Genomic DNA, 21,808 nt, shown 5'->3' with positions numbered 1-21,808 from the left:
TGGGGCCTGCAGACAGTGGAGGCTGCCAGCGTGAGGTGAGACGCTAAGGGGCTGGAGGCAGCAGGCAGTGGGGCGAAGGGCCGGCTCTCAGCTGTGACCGCACCAATGAGTACAGAGTGGGCACCAGGGCTTGCAGGCAGAAACCAGAGCCGACTCCACCTCCATGTGCTCCGCAGATCCCCAACTACGCCAAATGTAAAGTTCACTAGGTAAAGGAATAATTCTCATCTCGGTGGGACCACAAGGAGAAAATTTAAGAAGGCCTGGAAAACACAGACAGGCGCAGCTTGTGAATGTCAGCGCATGGGAAAGATCGTCATCTGTAACCACTACATTAAGTGACTGAGCGAGAACCCAAGAGACACCCTGAAGCTACTGGGTGAAAGGCATGCGGTGTGGGCAGGTCTTCACATATTGATAACAAAGGCCAGGGGCCCAGTACTGAGGTCGTCTGAGGTCACATAGGTGGTGGGAGATAACCCCAATACTTATGCATCACAGGATGTCCCATGACATTCTTGTCTCAAAGTGTTTCTCCTGAAAACAGCCCCAAAAAAATGAGCATATATATGCTCTGTGGCATTCTATAAGATATCTGACCCAGACATCTTTGAGCAAGTAGATGTCGGGAAAGACAGCAAGGTAGGGAACATTCTGGACCATAAGGTGGCAAGTTTACTCTGTAAAGGGCCACACTGTCCCCTCACAACCACTCACGGCCACTGAAGGCAATGAGTGAACAAAACAGCAGGACCATGTTCCAACACAACTTTATTGACAAAAGCAAGCAGCTTGCTAGGCTGTAAGCTGCAGAGCCTGGCAGCCAGCTCTCAATACATGGCTCATGTGACTCTCTCACCAGCCCAGGAGGTCAACCAGCAGGTTCTTCCTCCAGCCCAGCCTAAGGCTTTCTGGTTTTAGGACCTGGCCCTGCCTGTGCCCTACCTTGCAGCAGGCAGAGAGCTCACTCCCTGGAGAAGCCCCTTCCTCATGCCCCTGGCTCTGTGGCCCAGGGAAGTCCAAGGAAGCCAGCATCTCACGAGTCACTCCTCAGCATGGCACAACCAGGTCTCAGTGACCACACAAACCTGCTGGTCCCCTCAAGGTTTTGGTGAAATTCCAGCAACACATCTGCTCACAGCACCTTCAGCACAGAAGGTTATCTATCCCCAGAGGTCCTGGCTCTGGACAGATGACCAACGGCGACTGGTCAGCAGGCCCCAGAGCGGCAGCCCACTGAGACCACATGAACGGACCGGATGGCTGGCACCTGCCAGTGGAGAACCCAGGGATCCAGGAAGCAGGGCAGGCGTGGGGCACGCAGCCCTGACGGGCGCCCTTTTCCTCTTCCCTGTGAAGGCAGTGGCAGGTGTGTCCTAGATGAAGCCACTCATCTTGTGTCTTCACCTTGTCATTTCATTCCAAAAAAATGCCCCAACACTCGGCAAAATTGACAGGTGTTCTATGAAAGCCCACACCCCAAGCACAAAGCCCACCTGTCCAGCTGAAGCCAGGGGCATCTCAAAGCACCCAGCAGCCACCAACACCCTGTGAAACTGACCCCAAAAGATACAGCATACCCAGTGGCCCAGGAAGTTCCCCCACAGGCAATCTCTGGTCTCTTTTTTTTCTGTCCTCTATCGGTTTTCCCTGCATCCGTTTTGATGTCCATGTTTCTGGCTCCCTGAAATGCAAACTTAACCCCAGTATCAGCAAACATTAGACAGTGACCAGGGGACAGTGCTAGCCTGGCAGAGAGCAGATTCCCTTCCCAGATGACGCCTGAACTAAGTCACTCTGGAGACTGTACAGAAGCTGAGGGGCACTCGGGCTTTGTGTCCCTGAGAGAAGTGCGTACGTCCTTGTCATTATTGAGCAAACACAGTTAAGTCATCCACAGGGTTGGAGGAGACAGCTATCAGCGCAGACAAGCAGGTGGGGCAGTGGAACTCAGCTGAGGCTGCCCAGGCTCGGGGGCGAGAAAGGAGGCCGGCAGACCCACCTTCCTGCCGTGTCCAGGGAGCCTCGACCCTGGCGGTCTGCTGCGGATGCTCAGTCAGAGCCTGTGTCCTGCCGTGGCTTGGGAGCCCAGACCATGGTGGTCTGTTGTGGACACTGGATCAGAGCCCAAGTCCTGTCAAGGGCGGCGTTCCCAAGCGGGCCCCAAGTGCACTGTGTCCTTCTCCACTCTCCGATTACAGCCTCCACCAGCACCCCCCCACCTCCACACACAAGCTCCCGTCCCTGAGTGAGCCAGAACATTCCTCCCCCACGCCTTTTACTCCAGTTTGAATGTGGGATTTCACCACCATCTCTCCCAGAACGGCTCCCCAGAGAGGAGCAGAGGGACCGCTGAGGCTCAGAGCCAGACACGTCTCTGAGGGTCAGCGGGCTAGGTGGGCCCAGCATCGGCAGCCATCGCTCCTTCCCACCGCCAAACATGGGGCAGTGTGCCCGGCACTGGACACCATGCGGGCCACACGGGGGCCAACACCAAGGTGCCGGTGATGAGGGAACACATGGTCCCCCCCCCCCCATGGAGATGCAAGGCACCTTCAGCAACTTGGAGTTCCCACTGGTGACCTCACAGTGCATCCAATCGGCTGGACCCCAGAGCACCCCACAGCTACTACCCCAGTGGCCAGGTCGTCTTTGAAGTGGTTAAGTGCTGACATAAAGTGGTTTTAGGTTCCATGATCCTACTGGTAATGACCCCTGGTTCTTGCCCTTTACCCGCCATGCTCTGCAGCCAGGATCAATGCTGGGACCTGAAATCCAGCACCCTGGCGATCAATGCCAGCAGGGTGCCCACGGGACTCTCTGCATTCAGGCCAAGAAAACGTGAAAGCTTGAGGTTGAGTCCCCAGGCTTTTAACAGCAAGTTTCTGGCTAAAACAGAAACACCTGCATTGAAAGCAGAGGAAACACTGAGAGGACAGGAACCACCACCCACAGTCCACCAGCCACCATCACCACTGTGTCCTGAGGGGTATTCCCTCTGGTCTTGTCTTCTGGAAGGACTGATGAGCCTTCTCCTTCCCCACTGTGACTTCCAGGAAAGTAAAAAGGTCATTTGAGAACAAACCTGCCTGCACCTGAGAGGACAGGATGTGGGGCATGTTCCCCATGCACAGGCCTGTGGGACCACCACTGCCTCTCACGGGGAGGACCTGCTGCTTCAAGTAAGCAAATTAAACCTTTTTCCTTCGAGCTCTACACCTGTGCCCTCCCCACCTGGCTTCTTCCTGTGGAGAGGCAGGTGGCCCTGCTTATATGCCTAGAGGCTTCCCCAGTGGGGCAGAGCCCTCACTTCTGAAAGCACCAAACACATTCTGTCCCCAGCAGCCCTCTGACTCCAGATGGGGGGAGTCTCATGGGTCAGAGGGACTGGACGCTCCCCAGGCTTGCAGTGCAGTCTCAGGTTAAAGCCCACCTGGGGGCAGGTGTGTTCTTTTCACTTCCTCACCAACCAGATGTGTCCCACAGGGCTCCTGCCATCGTCACCCCAAGGGCTGGCAGGTGATTCCAGGGAAACAGCAAGGAGGTCTGGGGGAAGCTGAGGGAAGGGGGCAGGAGGGCTTCAGACGCTGGAGGGAAGGGAGCACCACCTTTAAACCAGAGCCAAGGCCCTGCTCGGCCTCAATTTACTCACCACTCCATTCAGAGCCCTCAGTCCCCACTATCTGGGTAAGACCCCATCTCTGGCACATTCTTAAATATGACACCCGCACCGTCTAAAAAGAAGAGACAGTACCAGGTGCTCAGCTACCAAGAGGCACAGATGCAGAGAAAGAGCAAACCAGGAGTGGCCATCAAGTTCCAAAAAAATAGTGAGACACACACGTGCACGCACACACAAAACAAAGGCACACACAGAACACAGCCACATGTGAGTACACACAAACACATAGATACACATAGGACATGCAGCACACACAGAACATACATGCCCACAACACACATCAACACACATGCACACTCACACCGCCACACACTCACACTTGTGCATGCACAAATATACCCATGCACACATGTTCACACATACACGCCCACACACAAGCACATGGGCATCTCTGGGGACCACAGCTCTGAGAGTTTCTCAAGAGGAGAATGTGTTCCTAGCACTTGTGTCTAAAGGACGCACCCCCCTCGTGGGAAATGACAGGCCCCTGGGGAACCCCACTCCCTGCCACTGTGTCAGTCACATGGCTGTTCGCTGCTCTTGGACCGACCTCTCCCACCTCGGGGCCAGTGCTGGCAATCCAAGGGGGCGTTGGCAAGAGCCTCAGCCAGGCCCCTGGGGCAGCTCCCATTACCGACTCCGGCTCCTGTCTGGCTGTGGTCAAGACCCTTGGTCGGAGGCAAGAGGAAACCTAAGAACAACCTGGCGCTTCTCTCCTCTGATTTCAGCTCAACCCGATCCCTCCCCAGTGACCATCCTCTGAGCCTCCAAGAACCCAGGCCCAACCCGCAGGCACCAGGCAGACAGAGCCCAGGAGCAGAGAGGTCACGGCCATCTCTGGGGCAGGCTGGCCCCTGGAGAAGGAAACTGAGGCATAAGGAGAACGCAGGGATAGCCTTGGAGTCCCCTAGGGCCTCACATCACCCTGAGGCAGACATGCCCGCTTGAGCAGAGGGTGACACAGATGTGGGCGCGTGGGACACCCCCACCTCGCAGACGGAGCCAGGCCACAGCCACTGTGCTGGCCAAGGGCATGGCCTGCGTGTGAACACCCAGACAGGCTCGCCGTCAGGGCAGCCTCACATCACAGAGCCGAACTGAAAGTGGTTCTGACACTCCGTGGTGGACACAGGCCCCCAGGCGCCACTGGCTCTCCTCCCAACAGCCAGAAACCCCAGGCGTGTGAGTCACACAGCACCCGGCAAGTGGAGACTGTGCTGGAGAATGACCCAGAACGCAGGAAACTCAACTGCCTCCTGGAACGGAGCTCCCACCCCCATCCACACAAAACAAAAAAGCACTTCCACTCCTCCCCCAACTGTTTTCTCAGAAAGAAACCGCCCAGGGAAAGAGAGAGGAAGCAAGCCAGGAACGTCAAGGAGGGACCAGGGTCTTGCTCGGGCCCTGCCGGAGGCACGGGCAGTGGGGCCCACGCAGGCACCCCCCACCCAGGCCAGACCCCAACACCAACAGTTCACAGCCTTCCTGGCCAGGGACCCAGGAACACAGCCCCACAGCTCCCAGCCCTGTAGCCCCCACCCCCCAGCCCCCCAGCCACAGTGGATGGGGCCTGCTTACAGGGGCTCCTGGCAGGAGGTGCAAGGACCCACACGGGAGCCAGGGCACCTCATTCTTGGCTGGTCCTGCTGAAGCTCCAGGGGCTTATCTGCACAGAGCAGATCTCAACTCTAAAAAGGGAGTTCCCCTCTTTTTCACAAAAGAAAGGTATTAACCCTTTGTGTTCTGCGCTCTCTGCTGGACAGGACTGCCCCAGCGTCCCCCAGGAAGGAGCCCAGCCCCCAGCGGGAGCCCACAGCCAGCCGCCTGCCAGGGCCTGGATGGCCCTTTCACCCATCTATTTCTCGTGCCATCCATGCCAGCTACCCGGCCTCAGTCGCACAGGGCCCCTCCTGAGGGCAGGCACACCCCCACAGGGGTGGGGCTTCCCTCCTGAGGCCCCCAGCTGACCTCAAATGCCCAGAGGTGCTTGCAAATGTCTGCACACACTCCCCAGTACAGCTGTTGCTACAAAATGACTCTGTGGAGACACCCCAACAAATACGCTGAAATGGGAAGCACCTGGCCGTGTGAATAGCAGTTAAAACCTAACACTGAACAACACGCTTTGCCCTCCAGTCTCACATCTGCAGAGAGCGACGCTTATAAAATCTATACCCACAGAAGTGATGACCCAGTTGGTTGGCAACACAAAGCCATGAACCAGACACCAGCAGACGGAGCCTCGAACCAACCACCACCCATCTGCACACCCTCGGTTATAATGGCGCAGAAATTCCATTTCTTGAACATGACCTATTCTCCTTTCTGTCTGTCCACTTTCTTCCTTAATCATTAAGCCCCTAGGACAACAGATTCTGATCAGCATTAAACTGTCTTAAGAAGAAAGCCTCAGGTCTACTGACCAGGAATTTCCTTCTGTCAAGCTAAAGAAGCTCAAGATAACATCTTGACTTCAGTTATGTTTCATCCCCAAGAAAGCATGAAAGTGGCACATCCTAGGGTGCCCTCATGAAAATAGAGAGAACAAGCCATGGCTGACATCAGGACCTGACACAATGATCACAATGACCTGACCCTACCTTGGCTCTAGCCAATCAGTAGAGCCCGTGACCTGAACTCCCTTAGCCACAACGATGAATGATTTTTCTGCTATGTAATCAACCCCCTAGAAGCCAACAGGGAGCCAGGTCTTTGACTGCTAGCTTACCTGTGATTCCAGGGTTGGCACCATTTCCTTAAAATAAACCTTTACTTTCTTGGCTGCAAACTCCTGTTTCCATATTATTGGGCTTTGACGTGAGCGGGCAAATGGATCCCTTCAGACTGATAACACAGCTGTTCAGCAGTGAGAGGCCATCTACAGAAGCTTCCAGAGGATGGCGGACCTGCAAGGTGTCCTGGTCCAAAGTCCCCCATCCCCCAATGCAGGAGCCCAGGCGGTGGGGTTATCTGGTCAGGTCCACTGGGCCAGAAGCTCCCTAGCACAGCCGGGTCCTTCAGCAGGCAGGGAGGCAAGGATCGTCCACCATTTACCTGCTGGTTCTGACCTGTACAGATATGTCTGGCCCACTCCAGCCACGCCAGCATGATCTGTGAGCCTGAGCTGTGGCACATGACCATGAACCAGCCATCTCCCAAGTTCCCATGTGGCCTTGGCCCTGAGCAGCTCCAAGACAACTAGGTACCTCACCCTTGCAACACACTCTTTCCAACGATCCCCATGAGAACTTCGTCTAAAACCCCAGTGATACAGAGTAAGCCTGCCACATACCTCTAAGTAAAGGGCATTTGGGGTCAACTATTTCAAGGCTGAGAAGAGGTTCCCACTCTCCAACAGCACATGAGACACCGACGATGCACAGACCCAGTCAAGGTGCTAGGAACACCTGGCCCCACAGTGCTGCCTGGCACAGAGGTGGGCTGCATGCACAGCACAGTGGTGCCTCCACAACCAAGCCCTGCTCGATGGCACAGCCCGCTTCTTCCCTGCTAACAGTGTTGAGAGCCCTGCTGAGCATACAGGCCCACTGTGTCGGGGACCCAAGAACCCGCACACCAGGCGCTCCTCCGGCCGCTCCTCCTGCTCCCTGTACCTCGGCAGTGTAGCCTCACCAGCTCTAGGCTGCCCCTGGTGGAATTCCCCTGGGCCAGTCCACTGGCCCTTCAGACACTGACTCAGTGCCCAGGCGCCTCTGTCTAGGGCCAGGGTCACCCTCAGGCCACAGCATTTCATTTAACCTGGAGGCTATATCCAGGGGCCGCATTCCTGGAAGGCTGCATTTCAGGGGACTCCATCCTGGGGGCTACGTTTCTGGGAGTTGGCTGCTCGTCCTTGTCACCAGACAGTCTTGACTGTAGCCGATCAGTTGGGTACCAGCACAGTACCGTGACAGCCATAGGCCCAAGTGCCCCTGTCACCAAAGTGGGCAGCAAAAACAGAGAGCTTGTCTGCAAGGTCAGCCGCTCCCTGCTCACAGCCACAGCCCACTTCATAAACAGTCAGTGACAGACAGGTGGTGGGTTCATGTGGATGGAGGAATTCCAGCCTTTGTTCACTTCTGGACGGTCACACAGCCAGGGCATCAGAAGCAGAACAGGCCACGAAGCTTGTAGTCTCCACGTGGACAAGGCTGGAGTTCACATCTGAAGGCCTGCCCTGCCTCCTCACCACTCTCCCTACCAGTGCCACTGTCCCTAACCCCCAAGTCCTGCACAAATATTCCCTCTGAGAGGCCACTGACACCCAAACCCTCATGGTGCTCCATTTCCCCCACTGCACCAGAAACCATTCGCTAGATCCTACAGCCGCCATCCCCCAGGAGGAGGGCTGGAGCCCTTACGTTCGCTGATGCACCGAGGACCATGGTGGCCAGAGGGGCGGACACTCCACAGCCTGCACAGGACAGACGACAGCTGCCACAACCGGCACCCAGTGGCCTGGAGCTGCCTGGCACTTTGGGCTGCCCCTGGAGGATCCCTCAAGCACAGCCCCACTGTGACCACCCCCATAAGCAGGAGCAGCCACTACCACTAGTGTCCACGGCTCAGGCACCCACTCCAGCAAAGCATCAAGATCAGGTCTGGGGAACTTCCCAGAAGAAAACACCATAGAGCTGGACCTAAGAGGCAATGGGCTCCTGCACTGCTCACAGGGCACACAAGCCGGGGAGATACTTCAGACCAGGGCACGGACACGCCACCTCTTCCTGCACGGCCCGAGATGGGCAGAGCACCCCCAGACACATGACTGAACGGGGTCTGCTGGGGGGCCGGAGGAAAGGACAGATGCCCTCATGCCATGTGACCCAGTGCCAGTGACCAAACCCCTCTCTATCTGCTACCTTGTTCAGTCACACACACACATGCCCACATGTGCGTACAAACACAAACATGCAATGAGAGCCCACATGCATGCCCACAGAGACACATACACACATGTACACATGCAAGCAGGTGCATGCCCACAACACACATCCTATACACACAAATATACATGGGCTTGGCAGGAGGACTTAATCACGTCCTCACTTGATTTCTAAGAAAAAGGCCTGCCACCTAAAGAGGGTCTGGAACCCCCATAAGCACACGGAAAAACGCATGGACATGAGCCGTGCTCCCAGCACTCGGGGCCATGCTCCATTCAGTCAGAGTCCAACTACTTTTTGTTCCTTTACCTTTACAAATGGAATTTGGTACAAAATACATGTTTAGTAACCTCTACTGTGCATCCAATATGAAATCCCCCTAAAGACCATCCACGAGCCAAGCCACCTACAGCAAATTCCAAGGAGACAGGCTGAACATGGGATCTGCCCAATGGGACGACTGTGCCTCCTGTCCTTCCTGTGCCAGCGTGAGGCATCCCTTCCTTCCTGAAACCCAGTAACAAGCTGCTCCATGTCCTTGCTCAGCAGGACAGAGACTGAAAGCTTTCTCTTTTCCCATTTTTCAACTGCCCTACTCCCTGAACCCCCACTTACCACCCCCCGCCCCTGGCCATGAGTTGTGCTCCCAGCATCTCGGTGGCGGCAGCCCCACACTTGGCAGAAAACTGGCTCAAAACCTAGGGTCATGGCCTCAGAGGCTCCATGACCCTGGGGCTGGCGCAGCTGATGCCCTCACAGAATGCTACCAGCAAACCACTGCCTACTCCTAATGGCCAGCCCGCCACATGCCACGACAGGACAAAGGTCATGTTCCCTAGGACTGCCTGAATCAGCACATCAAGCTGCTCAGATCCCCTTCACAGAGGGCAGAGGAGAGACCCCGGGGTGACCTAGAGGACCTCGGCAGCAGAGAGTGAAATCACAGAAAGGAATGCAAAAAGCAGAACAGCAACCCAAAGAAGAGGAAACAGAGTCAGAACCACGGGAACTGCCACATGAGGAACAGTCTCAGCTGGAGGCAGGAGACATGGGGGTTGCAGGCTCCAAGCACCCTTCAAGGGCGGGACCGGTTCCCTTAGCCACAGAAGCTGGGGGTGGAACTTTCTTTGGGGGTTGGGGCCTGTGGCCCTGCCTCATTAGAGGTCTGAATGTCCGTCCTCTCCACAGTGCCACACAGCTGCCTGCGGCCTCCAGGTCTAACCACACCTTGAAGGGGTGTCACCAAGAGAGCAGATCAGGCTGGGCTTCCTGGTATCAGATAAAAACCTACCATAATCGGAAGTCAGGAAAAAACACCCTCCTTCTCCTGGCCACCTCCCCTGGGTAAGTTATTTCTACCAAAAATGAAGTATCAGTAACACTGGGATACATAAAAACCTGTCCTGTCACTTCAGACCAGTCTCCCATAACAATAAAATGGAAAATAAATGTCCCATCACACAGGGGACCAGGGTATGATGCCCGTCCTCGGTCCTCAGGGCGGGGGAGGTACGCCAGCCCCCGGGGAAAATGAGTCCCGTCGTACCAGAACACCCTTGCCGGGAGGGAACGGGAAAGCGGGGAGGGCTCTCAAAGTGTCCTCAGCAGAAGCTAACACTGACCTTGGCCTCTGCTTCCCACGCCAGCCTCCCCTCCGCCTGGGCGATTTTCACTCTCTGGCAGGAGTGTCTCCTCCAAGAGGGCCCAGGCCTCCACTGAGGTGCAGGGCCACCGTCTTCTGGCTCTAAAGCACCAGGCACGGGCCTGAGAGCCAAAAGAGCTGAGGTCAGGGCAGGAGAACTAATTCAAGGTCAATGCTCAACATCTACCACCCGCCACGCTGCCACTCGCCTGAGTGTCCCAGGTGCATCTAAGGGCCAGAAAATGGGCAGAGCTTCAGAGAGACACGGCTCCCAGGAAGCCCCAGCCTGGAGCACAGAGCAGGCCCAGGAAGATGTGGGGACCCCAGCTGGTGTAGGTGTCACAGGCTTGAGGCCCTTGCACCTCCAGGCTGGACTGACCAGAGTCTGGTCTCACGAATCCCTTGGCTGTGGTGGAAATAGGAGGCATGGGACCGCAGGGTGAGGGGTAAGGGTGGTGCATCCTATTTCCATGACAGAACAAGGATTTCCAGGGACAGGGTCTCCCCAAACTTGCCCCGCCGCCACCAGGAAACCCACCCAGAAAGCTGGGTGCTTCCCTGAGGGGTTCGAGGGTCACCCAGAGTTGGGAAAGAACTTCAATAGCACCAGTGTCCCTGGGATACGGCAGGGATGGCTACTGGTCTGGGACCATGGAGTTCAGACCCCAGACATCGTGGACCCCACATGTGGACCTTGGGAAGCGGCTCCAGCCTGGCTGTTCCCGACTCCTACAGGACCTTCCCCAACAGGAAGGGAACAAGGTGGTTTCCCCAAGCTCCCTCCTTATCATGCTGGCATCACAGTGCCCTTCCCTCAGCATTTCTTAGTACTGACTGTGGTCTGACAGCTTACGTTAAATCTCAGAGCCAAGCCAGAGACCCTGAAAGACAACAGCAACGTGACCGCTCAGCGGGGAAAACCTCCTCTGCCATGTCTTTCCGAGGAAACACGAAGTGCATAGAAGACAAATGTGGAAGTCCCAGGACAGCTCTATGCCTATGTAGCCAAGTGTCACAAGTTCCGCTCAAACCATAAAGGATTTGTTAACAAGTGAGCACAAATCCGACATTTGGCGCTCCTGAGTCTGAGATCACCCAGGGAGATTCAATTTCTGCTCAGCTCCCAGCAGGAACTACGGGGATCGGGGTTCAGAAAGCAAAAGCACTCAGGGAGGGAAGCTAGGGGCTTGAGGCCAGCTGGGCAAATACAGTCACCCATCCGCATGAAGGCCCAGGGCACCACATGAGACCTACTGAGAGCAGAAGGAACAAGCAGCAGGAAAATTATCCCCAGCTTCCCAACAAGCCACAAAGTCTGGAGAGAAAGTGAACATGGACCCAAGACAGGGCCAGCAGACAGGGAGCCAGACACCCAGTAGGGCGGCTGAGGGCTCCTCTGGAAACACAGTGGCTCCTGGTAGCCTGACAAGCTTATGCTTTGTGCTCAGAACCAGAACCATAGGGGAGTGGTGGGAGAAAGGCTGAGCTCACAGACTCTGACTCCATGTTCCGCCTGGTCTCAAGCCCCTGTGCCAGGAAGCAGCCAGGGAGCAGCCGCGGCCAGCCCCACACCCAGCAGAGCAAAGATGGGCAGCTGCCTCACCCTGAGGGAAGGGACACCTGAAGGAGAGGGTAGGACCCTAATGAAGGATGATGATGCAACAGCCCATCAGGACAAGCCTTCCAACAGGCTCCTAACGGTGCCCCGAGGAGGGACTGGCCTTTTCTGCCAGGGTGCTGGGCAGTCAGGACCTGTGGTCTCCACTGACCTGTTTGTTCTCTTTCTTTAAGTGCCTGGAGCTGGGAGCCTCCTGCCAAGGCTGCACTGGGGGGCGGGGCACAGGGAAGCGGAGCCCCAGCTGTGGGTGCTAGACTGGGTCCTCTTGCTTCCCCCAATTTCTAGAGGGAGATGAGAGCAAAGACGAAGCTGATCACTAAGGGGAACTCACCCATCACGAGCAAGAACCTGGGCCTGGGGCCCGGAGCCGGGGTGAGGAGGCACAGGCCTGAGGGAGCCCCCACAAGAGAAAGTGAAAGTGCTGTAGACCTGGGACTCCGGAACAAAGAGGGCCAGGGGGACCCTAGGCCTGAGCACAGTTGGGGGGCCTCCCCAAGCCCCTCCAGGGACCTGCTGTCCCTCCTGCTGATGACCCACAGAATGGGCACACACAACTGAGACTTCAGCAGCGTTAGCTAATTTCATCGGTGGCTCTTAGCCTGGCCGCGTGGGGAGCAAAGGCCTGAGGAAGCAGGAAGGCGCTCATGCGAGCCAACCACCCCTACGGCTTCCGCACCCCACCCCGCACAACCAGGCAGGGGTTCTCACGAGACGCCCCTCCCCCGTTCCCATAGTTACCCCGGGCGTCTCCCACCTCCCACACCTCCCTTCTGCCCCACCGTGAGTTCTAGAAAGAAGGTGCTTCCTGGGCCCGGGAGGCGGGTCATAGGGGAGCAGCACAGGTGGGCTCACAGCGCTAGGAGCGCTGGACACGGCAGGGATCCTCCAACCCGGCGTCCCACGACTAAGCCTTGCGGGGAAGGGGGGGCTGCAGGCAGGAGGGGGGCGGGACGGGGTGGTGGTAAGGGAACCTCAGGAGGAGGCGGAGTGAGAGGAACAGCGGAGGGCCCTGGGAAAGGGGATACAAGGGCGGGAGAGCAGCCCCATACCCTTTCCTCCGGTCCTCCTCCGGCCCCGAACCGCCCCCATCCCGGCGAAGCCCGGCTCCGCCTTTGTCCGGCGGACAGGTGCGGCCGCGCTCACCCGGGCTCGAGCTGTCGGGCTCGTGGCCCTCGGGAGCGCCCGGCGCCTCGGTCAGCTCTGCCGCCTCGTCCTGGTCGCCGTCCGCTCGCGCCTCCACGGGCACCACGGTGAAGTTGGTGGGCATGATACTCCGGTCACTGCGCGCTTAAGGCCACACCACGCGTTCCAGCCACGCTCCGCTCCGCCCGCTCCCGCCGACGCGCCGCGGGACTTGGGCGCAGAGGCGGGGTCCACGCGGCCCGCCCCCGACCCGCCCTCCGGCCCTGTCCTCGCCCCGCCCAAGCCAGCCACGTGACCTCACCTGCGGTCCCCGCGGCCTCTGGAAAAGTTTGCGCGGGACGGGGCGGGGCGCCTTCCGCAGATGTCCCTCCCACAGCCTGTGCCAGGACTACCCGCGCCCCCAGCTCTTCTCGTATCACTCTCCTCCAGCGGGTGACTCGGCTCGCTCCCTGCCTCCGGGCTGCCGGCACTGACCCTGCCCACCACTCCCGCCCTCCAGCAAGCTCTTGCCCGCAGTCCTTGACACCCCATCGAGTAGTTTCCCGGCAAAGTCTGGCTCCGTCGCGAAACAGAAGTGTCCCCCGCCCACTAGACTGATTGGAATCTGGTCTCCCTCCCGCTCTTTGCCTGGCTGGAGCTCACCCAGCTCGTGGGAAGGGGTTTCCTGCAGAAACGAGCTATGATTGGTGAGGGGTCTGCTCCAGGGGCTTGTTCCACACGGGACTTAATCCGGTACACAGAAGTCACTAAGGCTCTGCGACAGGACCCCAAGGCCCAACCCTGCCTGCTCAAAGGAGCCCGCTCTTCCTCACACTCCACTGGTCTGGTTTGTGGAAGCCAGAAGCTTGCAGCAGAGCACCGGGAAGGCGAGGCCAGGATGACGCTGCAGGCACACCCCGATGGCCTTGTATCTTACTGCCTCAGGTCACTTTCCTAACCCCTGAGGACACGATGAAACGGGCCAACAAAGGGAAGTTAATCCGAAAAGTTACGGCAAATGGCAAATAAGTGCAATGAGTCACACCGAACAGTTTTAACACCCATTACAAATACAGGTGGTACCAGCAAAGGCGGTCACAACTTGAAACCATAATCAGAACGGTTTGGTCGTGTTTGAAGTGTGTGTTTCTGCAGGCCCAAAAGGCATGGCGACCAGGGTCTCTCTGGGCTGTGGCAGCGGTGATTTTCCCTGACGTTGCATTTCTGTGATATCCCAGCAACATAAAACCAAATTTGGAAAAGCCATTTCCAGTGAAAGACAAAGATAAGAAGGTGAGGTGGCCCAGGTTTCCACCTTCTGTCCCAGGTTCCTGGCAGAAGCTGGAGGCCTGATGTCTCAGACGCCCAGGGCCCAGGAGGCCCAAGGCCACTCTTGGCAGGAATTCCACCCGAGCTTACACTCTGGGGGGCCTGGCGCCATCCCTGGGGGATGAACCTATCCCAACTAAGAGGAGAAGATGCCCGTCTGCTGCTAACCCCTCTACCAGGAGAGCAGATGGGGGCAGGGGCAGAAATGAGGGGGAGGAGAAGGGGAGAAAGCGAAGGGTGAGCAGGAGGGGAGGGAATGGGAAAGAGGGAGGCCCATTATCTAAAGCTAAAATCATATTTTTTAGAACAAAAAGTGTGGTGAGCCCTTCCTGGCAGGGTGGGGGTGTGAGGGCCACAGGGACAAAAGCCTGGAGGGGAGGGGACATGTCTGTGGCCTTTGGCTGGCCTGTGGGACCAGGACCCTCCTGGTTGCCAGGGTGGGAAGAATTCTCTGAGAGCACTGTCCAGGGCCAGAGTGGTCCCCGAAGACCACAGGTCTGTCCCAGATGCAGTGGCTCAGGAAGGGGTTGTTGCAGTCAGGGACAGCAGATGTCCCCGGCGCTGCCCTAGTAGGTAGAGGGCTCTGAGAGTGGGCCTCTCCACCTTACGCTCCACCCCTGTGACCAGGCTTCCCTGACCCGCCCTCCCGCTCAGAAGCCCTGTGTTGGCCCTGGGGACACACACATCTCCCTCATGGGGGGATGGGGGGGGTGCAGCGGCAGGCCACCTGGCCTGAAGGCCCAGCTGGTTCTGGGCTTGAGCAAAATAATGTCCTGGATCCTGAAACACGTCACTGTCACCTGAGAATACAGAAACAAAAAACATGGGCTCACCTCGCACCGGATGAAAGGGACTAGCAGACCCATGAGAGAGGGAGGGGAGGGGCACCTGGGAAGGGCAGTGTGGGCTGCCAGCATGTGAGTGCGCTCACACTATTCTTGGATTTTTCTGTTGATTGGAAATTTTTCAAAATAAAATCATTTCATAAGTCTACGTGAAACCTCCTGGTTTCAAAGTGACGGACAGCTGTTTTGAAAACACTAGCGGCCACAGCCTTCGATGTCCCTAGTGAGTTGCCCTGATGTCCTGCTGCCAGTTGCCCTTGCTCTGCTCCTCTGTTTCCAGCTCAGGACATCCCGAGTACATGGCCGCTGGATGTCTCAAGCTGCCTACACCACCCTTTGCCTTCAGGATTGGGGTGCAGGGAGCAGTCCCTTTAAGATGGAAAGGTGGGGTCCCCACCAACAGGATTCTTGGAAACCTTGCTGGGGCTTTATTTTGTATTTGAGAAAAGTAAGGAGTGATAGAAGAACACAGCACCCTGGACTGGTGGCTCAGTCGGTTGGAGCATCATCCCATGCACTGGAAGGCTGCAGGTTCGATCTCCCGTCGGGGCACATACCTAACTTGGGGGTTCGATACCCGGTAGGTTGGGGCGCATACGGGAAGCAACCAAGGATCTCTTTCTCTCATATCAATGTCTCTGTCTCTCTTTCTCTCCCTTCCTCCCTAAGATCAATAAATATATCCTCAAGTCAAGGTTAAAAAAGAAGAAGAAGAAGAACACAGAAGTTAGGACTCAAGCACTCCAGGGGGTTTGAGATCCTTTAATGGGCAGAGATCTCGCCTTAGGTGATACCCCTCTTGGAGGCCCCCAGTGGCTGGATCTCCAGCCTCTCATTTTCTGAAACTCCAGGCTTGGGGACTTTGGTAGCCTACGCACAGATTTCCATCCATCCCTCTCTTGTTACTCTTCCGATGCTGTGGAAATCCTGCACACCTGTGGTGACTTTGCTGCTAGCCCTTATGAATCATAGGACAAACCGCAATCTTAAAGGGGGGCTGGTGCAGAGGTGGCAGCCAGCCATCTTGAGCGCATCGTAAAGTATGAAATGTCCCAAACACCATTTTGCCCTCCAGCCCTTGTTCTGGTTTTACAGGTAACTTCAAGCACATCTTGGGCAAATGTTTGCTGTCAGCTCCAGGAGCAGGCTTTGCTGGAGTCCAAGCTTCAGAATTTGACAGTGAGCCTAGGACTGACACAGGGTCCCTGGAGCTGGGACCGTCCTCAATGAGGTGCCTGTAGCCTTGGCCAGAGTAGGAAGAGAGAGCAGACTGACCCAGCTAAATTCTTGAATTCTCCATGGCAGCAGTGCACCCTGAACCAACTGCAGTAACTCCTGGGACATATTCGAGGGCAGTCACTGTGAGCCCAGACAGCTGGCCCTGATAAATTCAAACATGAGGCCAAATCCAGCTATTCTCAGGCATGAAAGGTCTCAGGGATCAACCCACCAGGAAATCGTGCTGAGTCCACAAGGAAGGGAGGAAAACCCTGGCCCAGGGTCTGGCCAGAAAGGACTTGGGCAAGTCCACCCCTGCGGTGTTCAAATTGGGGGAAACCCAAGATCTGCCCTCATGATCAACTGAGCTAAATCCTGAAGACATTGCAGTTTGGGGGGATTTCTTCCAAGGAGTGGGGGCGGCAGGACAAGTCTGTGGCCTGGCTGACTGTGGCAAAGGCAGAGTTGGTGGATCTGGCTCAGCGCCTGTTGGGGCCCCCAGGACCCACGGGGCAGAGGGAGGAGGACCCAGCACCCGTGCCCACAGACGGAGGGCCCACCTCCCTGGCAGCCCCCCATCTTGGGGGATCACAAGCACCGATTGCTTTAATTTAAAAGAAAAGGAGCTGCCTGCACAGCTGTCAGTGATAAGCACACCAGACACTCTCCTCCGCTGGAATGTTCAGAGGGCTGCAGGGAGGGCGGATGCTGCGGCGGCATTTTGTAATTGGTCCTGGAAGGAGGGTCTGCCTCATTTCTGTGAAAGGAAATTCTGAGCTGTGAAAATTCAGCCTATGAAATACAGATTGTTCTTCCGGACACGAGACCATACATAGAGTAGGTTAAAGGCATTTTCAGGAAGCTCTAAGAATAGGGGTATGTTCTCTAATCATCATGCCATTTTACCTTTCACCAGTACAGACGAGAGAAACACCACTGGAACACCACCGGCAGCGTTTTCAGAACCTGCAACTGGGAATCCGGCGCAGAGGCCAGGCCCACGAATGCTGCTGCCTTCTCCCCAGACCTCCTCCTGGAGTCACAGCCAGAGAGCGCAGATGCCCAGGGCCCTCGCCCATCAGCCAGCACTGGGCACGGGTAGGGGACCCTGCTGTCTCCCCCCTACCCTCATTGTACCCCTCAGATCCTCAAAGGGCCAAGGAAAGCCTGGAAGGAAGCGCACGTTTCTGCCCTAGTTGTAGGATGACCCTCTGTCCATTCCGGTCCAGGTATGTAGGCATCACACTGTCATCTCACCCATGGCCAGTGCACAGGGCCAGGTGGGCCAGTGACCTCTGGCCTTAGCCCCTCCCAAAAGTACACGGTCTCAGGGTAGGTGGTAAGGACAGCAGTAACTGTCAGGGCAACAGGGCTTTGTGGCACAAACCGGGCCCCTGCAGCCAACCCTCTGCCATCTCTGTGCCAGCCGTCTCCCCCAGGCTCCCACCCGCACAGCCTGCCCCAGGGCAGACATGGCACGGGCAGGGCAGGCCCCACCCTTTTCTGGAAGGCTGCGTTTCAGGGTGCAGGCCAGAAACACACCCCATTCCTCTGGACTTTCCCCAGAGTTCCAGGGAATGGGCCAGCCCCAGGCTGTCCTGTGCCAGCGATGGGGACAGGAGCATCCATTTTGGGCTCTGGTACCTCTGACCTCCCTTCAGGACCAGCTGCCCCTCTTGGCTGTTCCATCTCTCTCCAAAGTCCAGTCCACACCAGCCTAACAGACACTCACATTGTTCCCAGCCATTCAGTCCCTCTGAGGCCATCAGGGTGCCTTTCTCTGACTCCATTGCAAGTTGCTGTATCATCTCGGACCTTTCTGCTGATTGGGTGCTGGCCAGGTCTCCTGTTTCACCCCTCAGAGTGTCGTGGCTCCCTCCTGGGGCTGAGGTAAGTCTGGCCCACCAGGCAGGCTCAGGGGACACCATGAGGCCAAGCCCCTGGGCTGGGCCTGGGCATAAGGCGAAGCCATCTGGGAGGCCCCAGCCTTGCAGAAGCACAGGCTGTAGTGAGGAGGCTACAAAACATAGATTTACATTACAAAGGATGGCTGTGAAATTCCTTTGTGGTCTGAAAAGGCATTCTGCATGAAAGAGAAACTGGCAGAATGGTCATCCTTAATGTCAGGTACTTCTGTTCCTCCAAAGACACCATTAAGAGAGGAAAACCAGGCCCCAGTGTGCCAAGATAGCCGCCATTCACGCACCCAACCCAGGCCTGTACTGGGATTCTATAAAGACAGCCTACAGGGAGAAAACAAAAAGCTAGAAAAAAGATGGAAGACGTGAACAGATGCTCCACAGAGGAGGAGGAGCTAGAGCAGCCCTTTGCGCAGAGCAGGGAGCAGCACCTACAGCCAGGGGGAGCAACGGGCGCAGCACCCCGGGGCATCCCCTGCACACCTGGGTGTGTAAAACGCGCGGCTACCTTAGAAACTGTTTGGCAACAACCTGGGAAACGACACACACATCTCTCTCAGGACCCAGCGGTTCCATGCCCAACAAAAATGTGCACGCACAGAAGACACACACAAGGACGGCCATAGCAGCACCTTCATGTCAGCCGGGCTGGGAACAGCTCACATGACCATCAGTATTGCTGGGCAGACAGACGAGAACGTGTGTCCAGTGGAACTGCACACAGCAGCAGGAGGGACAGGCCTCGGCCACACAGGCCGCACTCCATCTCTCAGTTCTGTGGCGGGTGGTTGTGTGAGCCTGTCTACCTCAAGCTCAAGGGCAGGCAGATGGCAGGATGGCGGCTCCCTGGGGTGGGGGTGACAAATCTGGTGCACCTCAGGCTCTGCTTTTACCTGGATGGGGCCTGCCTGGCACAGAACTCAGCAGGTACAGACTCGTGTGCCCCACAGGTGGCCGGCCACTCCTCACAGGACAAAGCGGTGGTTAGGAGCCTCTGAGATGTGGGGTGAGCGCAGATTGACCTCACAGCATATTATGGAAGCCGTGCCTGAGCCTGACCCTCCACATGCGCGCATCTCCACTAGTCACTGAATTGCCTCCCAGGTCCCGAATCTCTCATTTTCCTGACAGCAGGAGACCTGATCCTGCTTCTATCACATCCCCCTGTCAACAGGGAAAGGACAAGCCAGCAAATATTTGTTAAATCACAAAGTGGTCTGAGCAGAAAAGAACTCCGTCAGGGCTACAGACCTCAACAAAGCCGCCTGGGGCAGAGGCCTGGAGTGCGCACATGGAATGCCACTGTCTGTCCCCAGACAACGGTCTGTTCAATGCACAGCATGTGGCTCTGTCAGGGGCCAGCACTGGGGCTGCAGAGAAGCCAGGGCACTTCTGTGTGCCCTTGCCAGCAGCTCACAGCCTCACTGAGCAGCGTGGAGCCAATGTCCAAGGCCCTGTGTGCTGATCTCCCCATCCCGGCCCCCAGCCCTCTCAGGGGAGCTGTCACTGACAGACGCTGTGGCAGACATTACCTGAGTAATTCTGTGTGGAGCCTCAACTGTCTTAGCACAACAATGATGCCCATCTGTGGGCCCAGACAGGCTAAATCACTTGCCAGACAGCACACGGCCAGTGAGTGGTGGGGCTGGGACTAGGGAAGGAGCTCCAAGAGCTGGGTGTCCCCAGGCCCTTGGGCAGTGAGCGGAGAGGCCAGGCCGGAGCTGTGCCTTTCCTGGGAGGTGAGCCCATTGCCTGTCCAAACCTCACCCAGGGCGTACGGGGTGAGCCTGGACAAACATCCTCAGGTGTCCTCAGGAGTTGATGCAGGCTCTCCTAGGGAAGGGTAGCTGTGTGCACACGCAGCCTGGGAAGGGACACTAGTCCTGTCATCCTGTGGCCAGGCTGTCATGGAGGTGTTCCCGCCAAGCATCAGAATTCTTCTCCACCCACGTGGTCGGTGCGGAGGAAAGCACCTCCTTGAAGGGGGGCAGAGCATGTCTCAGCCGCCCAGCGCCACGCTGTCACCGCAGTCACCATGTGTGAGTCATGGCCCTGGGGTCACTGATGCTGCAGGTCCTGGTGCCAGGCGGTCTGCCTGCCTTCCTCAACACCAACCTCAGGGCCTTGTCAAAAACTATCTATTAGTTTTGACTTTTCTTTCCCTCTTAAAAAATTAATTTTGTTTGTGATAAAATATACATGACATAAAATTAGCTGTATAACCTCATGTCAGTGTGCAGCCCGGTGCAGGAGGTACACTCCTGCATGTTACAGTAATTGAACAAGGAGATCGCCTGGTGCAGGCAAAACGGAGCCTCAGCCAGGGCCAGAATCCTGGAGCTGAAAAAACAGAACATCAGGGCGGCCACGATAGACACCAGTGAGGCTGTCCCGGAGAAGCCAACTTCTTCAGCTGAGGCCAACCAACCAGTTTCCTTGCTTTATTTCCACATCTTCTTTATAAAACACTCTCCTTTCTCCTGCGAGGGGCGGGCGGGGCGGGGCGGGGGGGGGGAGCTCCCAATTGCTTCCACCCCATTGGGATGCGTATTTGCTCACAAAGACTCTTAAAAGCTTTAATGTAGCCCTGGCTGTGTAGCTCAGTTGGTTAGCGCATTTTTCCAGTTTGAGGGTTTGATGCCCGGTCAGGGCACATATAGGGAGCAACCACTGAATGCATGGATAAGTGGAACAACAAATTGATCTCTCTCTCTCTTATTCTCTCTAAAATCAATAAATAAAAATTAAAAACAAAGACATTAATGTACCTTTTAGCACGTCATTGTGCAACTGTCAGTAATTCCACCTCCAGAAATCTTGCAAAACTGGAACCCTGTCCCCATTAAACACTAGCTCCTTGTCCCTCAGCCTCTGGCAAACACTATTCTGCTTTCTGTCTTTATGAATGTGACCCATGAAGGTGGGACTCATGTTAGTGGAGTCCTATAGAGTTTGTCCTTCGTGACTGGAGTATTTCACTGAGCATAATGTCCTCAAGGTTCATGTGTGTTGTAGCATGTGTCAACATTTTGCTCCATTTTAAGGCTGAATAATATTCTATTGTATGGAGAAACCACCTTTTGTTTATCCACTCATTCATCAATGGACAGTTGGGTTGCTTCCACCTTTTGGCCATTGTTAATAACTTTGCTTCACTAAATGATTTTCCCTTGTATAGAGTGGGACAATTTGTTGCCATTTTTGTAAAGAATCACACACACGAATTCACACAGGCACAGAGAGACATCTCAGCAGGGACAGGGGGTGGCCAGAGGGAAAGGCGCACTCCTCTGTACCTTTTACATTTTGTAGCCTGTGCCAGCATTGCTGAGACAAAAATACTTTACAATCATTTAAATTAAGCAGCTGCTGAGCCCAGAGATAAGCAGGTCCGCACTCTGGCGCCCCGAGGGCGGTGATTTCTATCCTATTATTACCAGCGGCCCAGATAAAGTGACCAACAACCTGTCCCAAGGTCATCCCAATGGGTTCTGACAAACAGCCAAAAATGGAGGTCCGGGAGAGGACGTGCCCATAATGGGTTTGG

The 21,808-nt window shown here is 56.2% G+C and overlaps 1 protein-coding gene across 5 annotated transcripts in view; it reads right to left on the bottom strand.

Annotated features, from left to right (window-relative positions):
- SLC12A7 (solute carrier family 12 member 7) overlaps positions 1-21,808 on the bottom strand; it is an 88,059-nt gene that overhangs the window by 41,136 nt on the left and 25,115 nt on the right. For 4 of the 5 annotated variants that reach the window (XM_054578353.1, XM_054578356.1, XM_054578355.1 and 1 more), the window contains exon 1: positions 12,972-13,166. The exons of the other annotated variant lie outside the window; for it this stretch is intronic. In XM_054578353.1, the coding sequence (XP_054434328.1) occupies positions 12,972-13,095 (124 nt within the window). In that variant the 5' untranslated portion in view covers positions 13,096-13,166. Of the gene's footprint in view, positions 1-12,971; positions 13,167-21,808 lie in introns of those variants that run through there. 5 annotated transcript variants of the gene reach the window in all.

Source organism: Pteronotus mesoamericanus, unplaced genomic scaffold (genome assembly GCF_021234165.1).
Source record: "Pteronotus mesoamericanus isolate MK-2021 breed Mesoamerican mustached bat unplaced genomic scaffold, CSHL_Meso_final contig_50, whole genome shotgun sequence".
In the NCBI taxonomy this organism is placed as follows: Eukaryota; Metazoa; Chordata; class Mammalia; order Chiroptera; family Mormoopidae; genus Pteronotus; species Pteronotus mesoamericanus.
The sequence above is the reverse complement of the archived record's forward strand: the minus strand, read 5'-3'. Positions and strand labels throughout refer to the sequence as shown.